Source organism: Salmo salar, chromosome ssa10 (genome assembly GCF_905237065.1).
Source record: "Salmo salar chromosome ssa10, Ssal_v3.1, whole genome shotgun sequence".
Classification (NCBI taxonomy): Eukaryota; Metazoa; Chordata; class Actinopteri; order Salmoniformes; family Salmonidae; genus Salmo; species Salmo salar.
Genome location: NC_059451.1, coordinates 91,461,665 through 91,476,801, shown reverse-complemented (window position 1 = coordinate 91,476,801; position 15,137 = coordinate 91,461,665). Strand labels below are relative to the sequence as shown.

Sequence of the window (15,137 nt, the reverse complement as noted above, 5' to 3'; positions counted from 1 at the left end):
AACAGGTATTGTGTCAATTTAAATTAGATAGTTAATCCAGAGATGATTACCTTTGCCTAGATTCAGCAGGTTCGTCCAGATCACCATGGCATTTATAATTCTTTATGATAGCCACATTAGCAGCTAATAAGCGTTTCATTTTTGAGGGGTAAACAAAGGTGAATATATTGTTTAAAGTCACCTTGTCTTAGAGAGATTTACATGGTTATCAAAACGTCACAGCAGAGTAAGCCTACACGAAGCACAGCCTTTATTTTAAGCGTTAAAAAAGTGGGCATCATACTGTGGTACTCCTATTGTTAGAGCTGTCACTAGAGTAGCTGGTCAATATAGACATATCTGCCCATATCAGACATATCTGATATGGGCAGAAAGCTTAAATTCTTGTTTATCTAACTGCACTGTCCAATTTACAGTAGCTATTTCAATGAAAGAATACCATGATATTGTTTGAGGAGAGTGCATACTTATGAACTTCAAAATGTATCAATAAACCAATTAGGCACATTTGGGCAGATGTGATATTTTGAACAGAAATGCAATGGTTCATTGGATCAGTCTAAAACTTTGCACATATACTGCTGCCATCTAGTGGACAAAATCTAAATTGCACAAACCTGGAATAATACATCATGGCCTTTCGCTTGCATTTCAAAGATGATGGAACAACAACAAAAAACAAGTTTCTTTCTTTGTATTATCTTTTACCAGATCTAATGTGTTATATTCTCCTACATTAATTTAACATTTCCACAAACTTCAAAGTGTTTCCTTTCAAATGGTATCAAGAATATGCATATCCTTGCTTCAGGTCCTGAGCTACAGGTAGTTTGATTTGGGTATGTCATTTTAGGCGACATTTAAAAAAGAAAAGGGTTAGATCCTTTTAATCTGTGTTATTATACACACCGCAAGGATGACCAGCTCATCGGGTCACATGACATACAGCTGGTTTATGTGGTGCTAGGGCTCCGGTGTGTGGGAGAGAGAATCCACTCCAGTCAGGCATGGATTGCAAACGCAGGAGGACATAGCCTGTTAGTTCACAAATACGTTTTTACTGTAATAATAGAGAATCCCTATTTTAAACATGGGTCAGTGTGGTATTACGTCATCAAAGACAGTGCTGGTCTTTCTGAACCTCATTTTTTGGGTAAGTTAAAACGACATCTGTGTCGTTCGAGAATGCGCAAATTCTCATCCACAACATTATACGCAGCAACCTGCTTCTTACTACCATTCAATGCAACCTAGGCCATGTGGCTGTTTGTCTATTTTTAGCTTCAATATACTGTTTGTGAGTTTGGGCCTTTGGGTTACTACATAATGCAATGTTCTTGCAGTCATGTTGCTATCCCTTTTATATTTTAACTAACGTTAGCTAGCTGAACATTTCCTTTTGTTCTCTGTCTTTCTTTGTCTGGTTGCTTTAGCTACTGCGGCTAGAATCGGGGAGTTTCATGCTGGGCTTCTGTGCCCCCTTTGTCCCAGCCAATTTATTTTTTTAAATTCCCCTTCCCATAAAATGAAACGGTAGCCTAATAGCCATACTGTAAGTGGGTCCTCAACATAAAGTGTTTGTTGGCAGGTCTTTTTCTAAACTTCCATATGTTAGGATATGAAGGGAAAGGGGGGACACCTAGTCAGTTGTACAACTGAAATTAGGTTTGCGAGATCAATAAACACAATGGACTTTTTAATGGTCTTTGCCAGTCAGTGAGAAATCAAATAATTCCAATTTGAAGGATTGAGTTATTATAATGCCAATGGGATGGTTGTAATAGTTGTATGCTTTTTGTGTCAGACAAACATGTATTTTGGCTCATCCCATAGCACGCTTAAGATTGGCCTCTGATTATTTAGGCCTAACAACCTCCTTGAGGGACCATCAGAGGCCACACTCATTTGAACCTTTTTTGTTTTATAATATGCTTTTTTTTGTGTTATTAATACTGTCTCCCCCATCATACAGGCAGCAGCAGGGATTTTGTGCTATGTTGGAGCCTACGTGTTCATCACCTATGATGACTATGACCACTTCTTTGAGGATGTGTACACCCTTATCCCTGCTGTGACCATAATTGCAGTTGGAGGCCTCCTTTTCATCATCGGTCTTATTGGATGCTGTGCCACGATACGAGAAAGCCGCTGTGGCCTTATAACGGTCAGTGCAGGGCTCTACGCTGATGTTTTTTACAGGGAGCACGTGTGCGCATAAGTTGAAAAATGTAGGATCACACAAAGAAATTTAGGAGCACAATGAAAAATATGAGGTAACAACGTTTTCTTTGTAGTAATGGTGCAAGCGTGACGGTCATGAATCTGCGCTCAATGTATTCCCCATGGCACTCAGGCTTTGGTGCAGTGAAGTAATTATTGCAAAAAATATTTGGGTGCATATGCAAGTAAAATGGTTGCTCTTTAGAGCCCTGCAGTGAATGTTGCCTTATCCCCTACTACTACAACATTCACACTGGTCTCAGAACTCCCTCAGAAGACTGGCCAACAGAGAGCTTTTGTATCGTGTTTAAAAAAATATATATATATATCACCTTTATGTTGGATAATCCTTCATTACAGTGCTGATTTAAATGTGTGTCTTATTTCCCATCTTACAGTGGGTTAACTGCTTTGTTCAGGGACAGAACGACAGATTTTTACCTTGTCAGCTCAAGGATTCGATCCAGCAACCTTTTGGTTACTGGCCCAATGCTCTAACCACTAGGCTACCTGCTGCCCCAAATAAATGCTAGAGATCTTAACATTTCCCTGTCTGCCTCAGGGCCCCTTTTATTTTCAGGAGTTTCTTATGATTCATTCTTTCTCTTTTCACCACAGTTTGTCATCATTCTCCTGCTGGTGTTTGTGACGGATGTGGCTGTGGTGGTTCTTGGTTATATTTACAGATCGAAGGTGTGTAAGTCAAGTACATATTGATCAAGGTTACATTTGTGAAAATCAGATTTTGTTCAGGATACCAATTATCTGGATGCGTTCCAATGTGAAACTTTTTTTCGTTCAACAATATTAAAAATGTTCTCTATGGAAAACATAGTAGGAACTGTATCTTTTATATTTAGTCTACCCATTAATGGAGAAAGTGCTATCTTAAGTGGTGATTCACTATAGCCTAGTATTCATCAGAAATGCATTAATGAGGTTATGTAAGATTGTACCGTTAAGCACAGTAACCTGTTTGTTTACAGGTTGAAGACGAGGTCAATCACTCCATCCAGAAGGTGTACAATGAGTACAATGGCACCAATGCAGATGCCTCAAGCCGTGCCATTGACTACGTGCAAAGACAGGTGATAGAATGTAACTCGGGCAATTCATGTTTTGTGTAACAGTTTTTAAGTTATTTAAAGCTGTATTGAAAGGATCTAGTGTTAACCATCACCATTTGTCATGCCTGCAGCTCCATTGTTGTGGAATTCACACTTACTCAGACTGGATGAACACACGCTGGTTTAATGAGTTTCAAAACAACAGTGTACCAGTGAGCTGCTGCAAACCTAATGTCAACAACTGTACAGGCTCTCTAGCCCATCCTGGAGACCTCTATCCAGAGGTAAGAGATTACCCAAAACATACCTATGCTTTGCTCTCATGCATAACATACACATTTATTCTCTTACACATGTATTGTTTGTGTGTTTCCAGGGATGTGAAGCCCTTGTTGTGAAGAAACTAAAGGAGATTATGATGTATGTAATCTGGGCTGCACTGACGTTCGCTACAATTCAGGTACAGAACCAATTCCATCAGCCCTCTTTAGTTCAACTAATGGATGTGTTGTTCCATCATGTGACCCCCCCCCCCCCACCCCCTTCCCTCCCCCTTCCCTATGGTATGACTCATGAAGTGATTCATTATGGAGGCTGAGTGGGCCTGGGTATGCCATTATTATGTCAACCCCCAGTCACACTCCAGCAGAGCCTCAAGGAACAGGGCCTAGAGGGGACTGTTTCGTGGGGACAGGGAAAATGCATCTAGGAATTTCTGGAAAAGGGGAAATGGCATAGCCACAAGGACATCTCAAACTAGGCTAAATGGAGCCTAAAGGAAAAATTGTCCCCCGCCAATTTACATTGACTTAATATATTAGTTACTTTGATAATGTTCATAATCAGATTCTGGAGGCCGTGGGAAATTCAGTGGATTAGGACGGCATGTCATTTGTTGGATTTACCCCTTTTCATTCCTTTCATTTGACCACAATGAGGGGGCAGCTGCATGACAGAGAGCTGCTTTAAAGTGCTGTCATTCATTATTTCAGTAAATGTATCTATCAAATGTATTTTCTGAAGCCCTTTTTACATCAGCAGTTGTCACAAAGTGCAATACAGATACCCAGCTTAACCACAGGACAGCAAATGGTCCGATTCTACATTTAAATAGCAGTTTATCAATGTACTGTAGTTGCATCCTTTTATGTCACCTCTGCATTTCATCAACATTAGATTATATTATTTTATGGGCTGATGAGTGTTTGGATGTGAATTTTCTGGTTTGCAGTAATCCTAGAGGCTTTTGACCCATAGGATTCCCTGTTTGCTGCTGATGTAGTAGCTTTGTGTCCTTGCTCAGCCTTTCCTGGGAGAGTAGTTAGCCTAGTGTCCAGGTCAGAGGCTGACAGGCGACATCCTCCGGAACGGATGGATGAAAGACATGAATGACACTACACTTCAACCCCTGGTGTTTCCCTTTCCTAGGTATTTGGGATGCTGTGTGCCTGTGTGGTGCTGTGCCGTAGGAGCCGTGACCCTGCCTATGAGCTTCTCATAACAGGGGGAACCTACGCATAAGGAACACACACCTAGGTTCATGGCTTTGTCAGTGGGGGATGGTTCACTGGCTTGCCCAAGCTCAGGTTTCCTCTGCTGTAGTTGAAAAGCTCCTCACATGGTGACTCATATTCCACAAAATGGTAATTGGTTAAGTGGTGAAAAACCTATTTATTTACATGCTATGTAACTTGGTATTTTGTTAGACTTTTTTTCAAAAAGCTACAAGCCAAATTCTTAAATGGTGATTAATCAAGTTTTTTTTGTTTGTTATTTGTTGCTCTGTGATATTTGACAAATGATATTTGTTGCGCTTAAGTTTTACCCCTTGTTGTTTGAGGTACACAAGGATGAGGCCTCTGTGAATGATAAACCTACTGTACGGAATATGTGGACGGAATACTTTACTCATGTCAGTTTGCAATATGTGTATTGTTTTGGAATATTTTATAAATATTTATCATGCAAGTAGCTGAGTTGAAGATTCCCTGTGTGGTATGAGTTTGCCTTGTGCTACTGCTTTGTTTGGTCCAGACCTCGCCCTTCACCAGCACCATTCTGTTTCTGATGAGAAGCAGTGGAACTGTATACAAGTCAATGGCACTGCATCGGCCCACCAAGAATGGGCAGTAACCAAAGTGCAGTCAATTAACTGATCTGCTTTGCAAGAATGTGGGCATTTGATGAATCCACATGCACTGTTACTAAAATGTTCTGTTGTACTTTGTGTGGAGTTGAGCACACTCGTGGTATGTAGGCCTAGTTATAAAATTAGATTTTTAAGAAATGTAGTCATGTAGAGAAATATAAACCAGAGATGGGGGGGACTTTAACAAGGAAATAAACTGTATTCCAGCCAGAAGATTCTGTAGTTTCATTTATTTCTATATTTCACAAAAATATGCTCACTTTTCTCTGCACATAACCAAGACCGTAGCCATGCCTCTCTTGTGTGGACATTAGAGCTGTATGGTTTTCTCCAGACAAAGCACCCTGATGTTCAAACACTAATTGTCTGAGAGCTTTTGTCATTGGCAGAGCCAGTGAGTCACATCCTAAACCACTTTTGTGGAAACATCTTTCCCAGGGGGAGGGAGAGCTGGCTTTAAGTGATTCATGTAGCCATGCTTTTGGTTAAGCACAGAGTCCGATGATTGGGGATGTCTTAATCTTCTTTAACATGGTATTGGGACAAGCCTTGACATTAGATCCTTAAATTGGGTATTAGGGTGCCATAGGCCGGTTCTACCTCGTCTGTATTAAAGCTACAAATGTCTAGCTACTTGCAAAGTTTCTCTCTTGTGCTTTAGCTAACAGTTACACAGTAATTGTATTTGTACATTGGGACTTTGAGTCAGGCTCTTAGTGACCAGATGCCTTTGAACTGCTCCCGAGTGGTGCAGTGGTCTAAGGCACTGCATCTCAGTGCAAAAGACTCCACTACAGTCCCTGGTTCAAATCCAGGCTGTATCACATCCAGCAGTGATTGGGAGTCCCATAGGGTGGTGCACAATTGACCCCGTGTTGTCCGGGGTAGGCTGTCATTGTAAATAAGTATTTGTTAAATAAATACATTTTCTAAACTAGTTGGATCAGTCTGCACTGTAATGTGATTTGTCTTCAGTCACAAATGGACAGCTGCTTGTGGGGTTTCCAAATAAGTATTGTATTTATTTGCAATGAAGCCTGTAAAGTTTTAATTGAAAGGTATTTGTATAATTAAAAACGGTGTCAAACAGCCTGGCTGACCTATGCGAAGGAAACTGACAACCTCATTTGCTAGTCCACTTTATGCAATATAGCTGATAAAGTATTTCTTATGTAAACACTTCCAAAGCTAAAGTCCTTCATATGTACATTTAAAATTGTCAGTTGAATAGTATCCCTAAGGAAGAGGGATTAGAAGTATCACCCTAAATTCATCTAAGCCATTGTATTTTCCTGCCAATTCTAGCATGTGGACAGTTTATCCCACTTAATTGCTCAAACACACAAGTAATATTCAATACTAAAGAATATAAATAGCTCTGTGACTGTAGTGTGTGAGTGCGCTTTACTTTGTAGCTGTCCTCGCTACAGTATGATAGCTAAACAACACAAGGGTCGTTCCTCGAATAGAGTACATATTGTGTAGTCTAATTTGGTCAAAACTTTTCATTTCACATTCTGCCATAAAAGCACATGTTCCATTTTACAAATAATAACATATTGTAAGTGCCCATGAAGTGCCATTAAGTAACTGGGTTCACCGTAATAGGGTTGAGGTTTTCATCTTAAAGCTGCAATATCTAACTTTTTGAGCGAGCTGACCAGATTCGCATAGAAATGTGAGTTATAGATCTGTCATTCTTTATTGAAAGCAAGTCTAAGAAACATATGTTCTATGTGCGCTGTTCTATGCTTCCCAATCTTCGTTTTTGCGTTTTACTTTCGGTTTTGTATACCAGCTTCAAACAGCTGAAAATACAATATTTTTGATTATGGAAAATATATTTCATAGCAGTTGAGATGGTACAATGATTCTTTACACTATACTTGCTTGTTTTGTCACAAATACTGAAATTAGGCTAACTGAATTAGAATTTGAGCAACCAGGAATTGGCAGAGCCATTTCTGCATAGTGCATCTTTAAATCAGCCATAAATCCCATTGTGACATTTGGAATTGAAGCTTGTTGTGTGCAGCAATGAGGGGCAATTGAAGCTTCCAAAACATTTTTAATTATTAAAACATTCCTTGCCTATCTAGGGGTAATGGGGTTGACGTGTTATGCTTGACATGCTCAGTTTTTACCAGAAAATGGCAAAAAATAGAAACAGCTCACCTGCTTTTACACTATGATTTGACTATTGTAAGCTCAGCAAAAAAAGAAACGCCCCTTTTTCAGGACCCTGTCTTTCAAAGATAATTTGTAAAAATCCAAATAACTTCACAGATCTTCATTGTAAAGGGTTTAAACACTGTTTCCCATGCTTGTTCAATTAACCATAAACAATTAATGAACATGCACATGTAGAATGGTCATTAAGACACTAACAGCTTACAGACGGTAGGCAATTAATTAAGGTCACAGTTATGAAAACTTAGGACACTAAAGAGGCCGTTCTACTGACTCTGAAAAAAAACCTTAAGAAAGATGCCCAGGGTCCCTGCTTATCTGTGTGAATGTGCCTTAGGCATGCTGCAAGGAGGCATGTGGACTGCAGATGTGGCCAGAGCAAAAAATTGCAATGTCTGTACTGTGAGACACCTAAGACAGGGAGACAGGATGGACAACTGATCGTCCTCGCAGTGGCAGACCATGTGATTCAACACCTGCACAGGATCGGTACATCCGAACATTACACCTGCGGGACAGGAACAGCATGGCAACAACAACTGCCCGAGTTACACCAGGAATGCACATTCCCTCCCTCAGTACTCAGACTGTCTGCAATAGGCTGAGAGAGGCTGGGCTGAGGGCTTGTAGGCCTGTTGTAAGGCAGGTCCTCACCAGACATCACCGGCAACAATGTCGCCTATGGGCAAAAACCCATCGTCGCTGGACCAGACAGGACTGGCAAAAAGTGCTCTTCACTGACGAGTCGCGGTTTTGTCTCACCAGGGGTGATGGTCGGATTCGCGTTTATTGTCGAAGGAATGAGCGTTACACCGAGGCCTGTACTCTGGAGCGGGATCGATTTGAAGGTGGAGGGTCCGTCATGGTCTGGACCGGTGTGTCACAGCATCATCGGACTGAGCTTGTTGTCATTGCAGGCAATCTCAACGTTGTGTGTTACAGGGAAGACACCCTTCTCCCTCATGTGGTACCCTTCCTGCAGGCTCATCCTGACATGACCCTCCAGCATGACAATGCCACCAGCCATACTGCTCATTCTTTGTGTGATTTCCTGCAAGACAGGAATGTCAGTGTTATGCCATGGCCAGCGAAGAGCCCGGATCTCAATCCCATTGAGCACGTCTGGGAACTGTTGGATCGGAGGGTGAGGGCTAGTGACATTCCCCCCCAGAAATATCTGGGAACTTGCAGGTGCCTTGTTGGAAGAGTGGGGTAACATCTCACAGCAAGAACTGGCAAATCTGGTGCAGTCCATGAGGAGGAGGTGTACTGTAGTACTTAATGCAGCTGGTGGCCACACCAGATACAGACTGTTACTTTTGATTTTGACCCCCCCTTTGTTCAGGGACACATTATTCAATTTCTATTAGTCACATGTCTGTGGAACTTGTTCAATTTATGTCTCAGTTGTTGAATCTTATGTTCATACAAATATTTACACGTTAAGTTTGCTGAAAATTAACGCAGTTGACAGTGAGACGACGTTTCTTTTTTTGCTGAGTTTATGTTCAATGTTTCTTCTGAAAAAAATATTTTAAAAAGCAATAGTTTCACGGTCCATTTTAAATGAGAACTCAGTTCATGTAACAGGGTTGACCTTAAAATGAGGGACAGACGTAAATTAATCACTAATCACATTAAATAAATAATCATCTTCAGAAATGACTGTCAAAGCAACAAAATAACTTGGGCTTTACAATGATGGTGAAATTGTGGGGTTAAGTGGGTTAAAACCTCAGATGTAAAGTCCCATGTTTAGGGGACCTGCATGATTCTGGTACCAGTTTCAAATGACATTTTAGCTTATAAATGCCTGTGGCCACTGTAGATCGAAATGGCTTGCATTGAGCGGTAGCCCTGATTCTCACGGACACAGGAGTATATATTTAATGCCTGTGTCGAGTAAACTCAGCCTGTGGAGTAGGATGTGAAATCTGACACCACTTGAAGCTGGGATGTCCCTCCTACCATTTCATTTGCTCTTCCGACTCCAACTCCTGGCTGAACCCTATGTCACAGCCACTGACTAATGGTGCTTTCAAGACAACTGTGAACTCAAAGAAGAAGAAAAAAGGTCAAATCATGACGTCAGTGATCTTCAGGTCGGAAAGTCTGAGCTCTAGAAAGATGCTTGAGTTTCCGACTTGGAATTCCAAGTGTTCAAAACGATTTTTCCCAGTTGGAGCTTGCTTTTTTTCAGTATTGAACTTACTAAAGTCAGATATTTCTGAGCAAAAGCACATGCCTGCAATCCTTACATCTGTAGCAAAGGCAGAACAGTAGACAGGCTAAGGCTGCTTCTCCAATAGAAATCCCTGATCACACTTGTAGGCGATGTCATGGTGACGTTGGCTAGCTAATCTCATGCGTAGAAACACATCATCGGGTCTAACTGGCGTCTCGTGCCAAACTGTGCATGTGTATGCCATCAACTCAAATGCACTCCTTCAATATAAAGTATTTTTTGACGAAAATGAAAACGTATCAGTTTGTCACTTTCACGAGGTTCAACTACTTAAGACATTGGCTCGAATCTAGGTTGTGCCTTTAGATTTCGAGAAAATTAACAACTAAGGAAGAATATTCACTCAAACCCGTAAACCCGGCCTAGTCTGTTTCACAAGCGTTCCCGGAAGTCTCACAATGTTGCTCCTCTGGGTTTAGAAACTGTGTCGGTAGAGCAGCAGGAGAGAGTGGTTTTGTCACTCTAGCACAGGGTTGGGCAACTTTGATGGGGGTGGGGGCCACAAAAAATCTGAACTCCTCATGAGGGGCCGCAAAACATTTTAGTGACCCCCCTCTTGACAGCGGAGAGACCTTTTTTTGTTGTTGTTGCAATTCTGCACATTTTACCATGGGCCGTAGAGAAAATGTTGCCATTTTAAGGCACGTTTGCTGCAAGAGGCAGAGAAGAAAAGTGCAGTTTTTAATATGATATCTGTTTGAGAGTGACTGACAAAATCAATGTGGGAGCCCCGGTCGGTAATTGGACCATGATTAGACCTACTACAGGTTTAGATAGCTGACTGCTATACTAATTTACCAATCTAAAAATGTTTAGCTGACATGGGATTATTGAGTGACTGCATTGCAGAATAATAGTGAAGACATCAAAACGATGAAATTACACACATGGAATCATGAGTAACCAAAAAACTGTTAAACAAATCAAAATATATTTTAGATTTTAGATTCTTCAAAGTAGCCACCCTTTGCCTTGACAGCTTTGAACACTCTTGGCATTCTCTCAACCAGTTTCACCTGGAATGCTTTTCCAATAGTCTTGAAGGAGTTCCAACATATGCTGAGCACTTGTTGGCTGCTTTTCCTTCACTCTGTGGTCCAACTCATCCCAAACCATCTCAAATGGGTTGAGGTCAGGTGATTGTGGAGGCCATGTCATCTGATGCAGCACTCCATCACTCTCCTTCTTGGTCAAATAGCCCTTACACAGCCTGGAGGTATGTTGGGTCATTGTCCTGTTGAAAAAAAAAAGATAGTCCCACTAAGCGCAAAGCAGATGGGATGGCGTATCGCTGCAGAATACTGTGGTAGCCATGCTGGTTAAGTGTGCCATAAATTCTAAATAAATCACAGACAGTGTCACCAGCAAAGCACCATCACACCACCTCCTCCATGCTTCATGGTGGGAACCTCACATGCTTAGATCATCCGTTCACCTACTCTGCGTCTCACAAAGACACGGAGGGTGGAACCAAAAATCTCACATTTGGACTCATTAGACCAAAGGACAGATTTCCACCGGTCTAATGTCCATTGCTCGTGTTCCTTGGCCCAAGCAAGTCTCTTCTTCTTATTGGTGTCCTTTAGTAGTGGTTTCTTTGCAGAAATTCGACCATGAAGGCCTGATTCACACAGTCTCCTTTGAACAGTTGATGTTGAGATGTGTCTGTTACTTGAACTCTGTGAAGCATTTTCTGAGGCTGGTAATTGTAATGAACTTATCCTCTGCAGCAGAGGTAACTCTAGGTCTTCCTTTCCTGTGGCGGTCCTCATGAGAGCCAGTTTCATCATAGTGCTTGATGCTTTTTGTGACAGCACTTGAAGAAACTTTCAATGTTCTTGAGTTTTCCGTATTGACTGACCTTCATGTCTTAAAGTAATGATGGACTGTCATTTCTCTTAGATTGTTTGAGCTGTTCTTGCCATAATATGGACTTGGTCTTTTACCAAAGAGGGATATCTTCTGTATACCACCCCTACCTTGTCACAACACAACTGATTGGCTCAAATGCATTAAGAAGAAAATAAATTCCACAAATTAACTTTTACCAAGGCACACCTGCTAATTGAAAAGCATTCCAGGTGAATACCTCATGAAGAGAATGCCAAGAGTGTGCAAAGCTGTCATCAAGGCAAAGGGTGGCTACTTTGAAGAATCTCAAATATTAAATATATTTTGATATAACACTTTCTTGGTTACTACATGATTCAATATGTGTTATTTCATAGTTTTGATGGCTTCACTATTATTCTACAATGTAGAAAATAGTAAAAATAAAGAAAAACCCTTGAATGAGTACTGTATATATCTTGTTTTGGGGATATTGATCCGAGGGCCATTAAAAGGGCGACCATCCCTGCTCTAGCGCATTCACAGATTGATTAAAAGCCAACTTTAACAAAGTAATGTAAAATAATGAATAGATGTGTAATGTTCACAGTGGTGGGGGAAGACATTTTGATCAAGAAAGACCTTTTAGAAAATATGCATATTTTGTCGAACACTAAACATACCAATATGTATTTTACAGTTATAAGGTGAAATCTTAGTCATTTTATTATTTGATTATACTATATTTAGAAAGCATATAAGTCATTTCAAGCTGTATTCATACAGTTTTGTTGAAGAAATATTTCATGTTTTCATATTTTTATCATATTTGTACTGTATACTTGAGCTTGTGTCCTCAAAACTGACTACATCTTAGCAATTTATAATTATTTTTACCAGAAATGTGAGATTTTAACCTTTTTTGGAGTATGCAGAATTACTAGTTATTGTTTATGTCCCTCTTATGATAAATACTAACTTTTGAGGATTACATAGATTACAATTTATTTATATTTATATAGATTATGTTTAGTTACATTTAACTGGTTCAAATGTTGTCGTGGAAATTACCACCAGGGAGTCATAGTCAAACTCAAATGAATCATTCTTTATTATCAGCAAGTTGGAGCGGTTCCAACAAACTTAATGCACCATAGTACACATCTGTCAGGAGCTATGCCGGGGCAGTCCCGTTAGTTCTCTTATATACGGCTATACAAAAAATCTACATAGGCATGGTTCATAGGGTTGGTTCCTGCATGTGACTGGCACCGTCTCCTACCTAAATTTATAAAACTTATTCTGGGCGTTCTGACAAAAAGTCTGAAGAGGGGACCGTCTCCCCCTCATATCTCTACCCATCACCTATAGAAACCAATGATTATATGAGACAAAATGTACAATTAAAGACTATCACTTCAGACAAAAAAACATTCTGGTATACTCCCTCCTCTTATCACTGTGATAATTATTATTACATTTTATTCATTTGGTTATTGCTTAAACTATCAAAATACATCATTATAAGTAAACAAAATTAGCGCATAAAAACCACAGACACTTTCAAACCCTTCATTCTGGGTTGTACACTCCAACTAGTAACTGATCCTTATTCCATACCCCTTACTTGTAAAACCATTGCAGTAGAATGTTTTAACTTAAGACCTTAATTTCATACAGTTACACATATGCTTGATTACACAACTTCATTTATGGATTCTGGCAATGACATTTCAGCTGGAGCTTTTGACTTTGTCTTCTTCCTTCATGTTCCTAAGAGAGTGACTAGAACTATTGATAAATTATCCAACCCAAATTTAAAATAACAGTCCCTACTGCGTCGCGTTGAGTCTCTCTCGAATTTAAGACCCTCAACTTGGTACACACTGGCAGAATATACATTTACAGACAGGGAAATAAATATACAGCATGCACTACTAACATTGGCATACATTATTTTCATCTTATATTTCATTACATTTTCTCATCACAGCCCCCATTTGTCCCTGTGTTAATGACAAGTCGGTATCTCAATGCATTTTTTGTATAAATTACTATACATTTTGCAGTGTACAGACCTCCACAATCAACCTGATACCCCAAATAAAACTTTTGGACAAGCATAAAGCAATTACAGGCACACTTGACCACCCCTCTCCTTCCCGGCACTCATTCTTCTGGCGTTTCTTCATTTTCTTCTTCAAATAGTGTTTCAGTTTGTCTTCTCAATGGCACATGTTCAAAGTGGATGGCCCTTGATAATGTCCCGATTCCAATATCTGGGAATAATCCGTTTTTTCCCAAGCAGACAAATCTCTCACCTGAGCCGCCACCACCATCCTTTACGGTGCATTAAGTCTTGTCCATTTTCTGACCAGTACACCAGCAGCATGAGAGAAGTTTGGACGGGATCTCTCCATACACACTCCACATGGACTCATGCTGCCCTCCTGAGAGAAAAGGCAGTTGATAGCTTAGACTGGATGCTGTGTACAGGTTGCTGGCTCGGACTCAGGTAGAAGTGGTGAAGGACAGGGCCATAATGAACGCCATTGTCGCCATTACTTCAGCAGGTTAGAGGGGGTGAGGCTCACACTGTTCTCGGTCAAATTAACCCTTCCATGCATCTAGAAACCATCTATGGTCACCTTCGCCATAACCCCGAAAGAGGACAAACCAGAAAAACGTTTTAGGGCATTTCTGATTCAGGAAATCCAGACAAACTATTTACTGCATGACAAATTATTACTACTACCAATATTCTTAATACAAATTTCAAAGACAAAATCTCAAAGAGAATACAACACACTGTTGAAACCAAATTGGCTTATACTCACCTATCACATTGGTGACCTCACCACAGAGGGGCACTTCATTTAATGTAACAGCCCAGCTAACAAAACATGTTCCCTTAAGAGTCTCAGTAGACCATTAACTAATGCTTTCATAGGAATGTTCCCGTTATGAGCAAGGAATGCTTCCAAGAAACCATTCCATTAATGTCAAATAGAACTTACCCAGAATGTGGTTACCATGTTCTCAGAATTTAAGATATGCTCTAGACATGCTTCATGGGAATGTGGTAAGAACATTCAATCAATCAAATGTATTTATAAAGCCCTTTTTACATCAGCCAATGTCACAAAGTGCTGTACAGAAACCCAGCCTAAAACCCCAAACAGCAAACAATGCAGATGTAGAAGCACGGTGGCTAGTAAAAACTCCCTAGAAAGGCCAGAACCTAGGAAGAAACCTAGAGAGGAACCAGGCTATGAGGGGTGGCCAGTCCTCTTCTGGCTATGCCAGGTGGAGATTATAACAGAACATGGCCAAGATGTTCAAATGTTCATAGATGACCAGCAGAGTCCGATAATAATAATCATAGTGGTTGCAGAGGGTGCAACATGTCAGCACCTCAGGAGTAAATGTCAGTTGG

General features: G+C 40.4%; 1 protein-coding gene and 1 long non-coding RNA gene across 2 annotated transcripts; one reads left to right on the top strand and one right to left on the bottom strand.

Annotated features, from left to right (window-relative positions):
* Nucleotides 1–928: 928 nt before the first annotated feature.
* On the top strand, nt 929–5,649 carry LOC106561160 (tetraspanin-3). The gene is made up of 7 exons (XM_014124825.2): nt 929–1,153; nt 1,973–2,164; nt 2,839–2,913; nt 3,207–3,308; nt 3,419–3,571; nt 3,664–3,747; nt 4,716–5,649. The coding sequence occupies exons 1-7, from the start codon at nt 1,091–1,093 to the stop codon at nt 4,806–4,808; spliced, it is 762 nt and encodes a 253-aa protein (XP_013980300.1). The 5' UTR covers nt 929–1,090; the 3' UTR covers nt 4,809–5,649.
* A 7,139-nt stretch (nt 5,650–12,788) lies between these two features.
* On the bottom strand, nt 12,789–15,056 carry LOC106561159 (uncharacterized). The gene is made up of 2 exons (XR_001318743.2): nt 14,539–15,056; nt 12,789–14,349 (listed from the first exon to the last, which is right to left on the bottom strand). It is a non-coding gene; the product is annotated as an uncharacterized lncRNA (long non-coding RNA).
* Between the last annotated feature and the right edge of the window lie 81 nt (nt 15,057–15,137).

Coding starts and splice junctions, on each gene's coding strand:
- LOC106561160 (XM_014124825.2), top strand. CDS start 1,091: ATGGGTCAGTGTGGTATTACGTCATCAAAGACAGTGCTGGTCTTTCTG. Junction 2,165..2,838: donor GCCGCTGTGGCCTTATAACG/GTCAGTGCAGGG, acceptor TTTTCACCACAG/TTTGTCATCATTCTCCTGCT. Junction 3,309..3,418: donor TTGACTACGTGCAAAGACAG/GTGATAGAATGT, acceptor TCATGCCTGCAG/CTCCATTGTTGTGGAATTCA.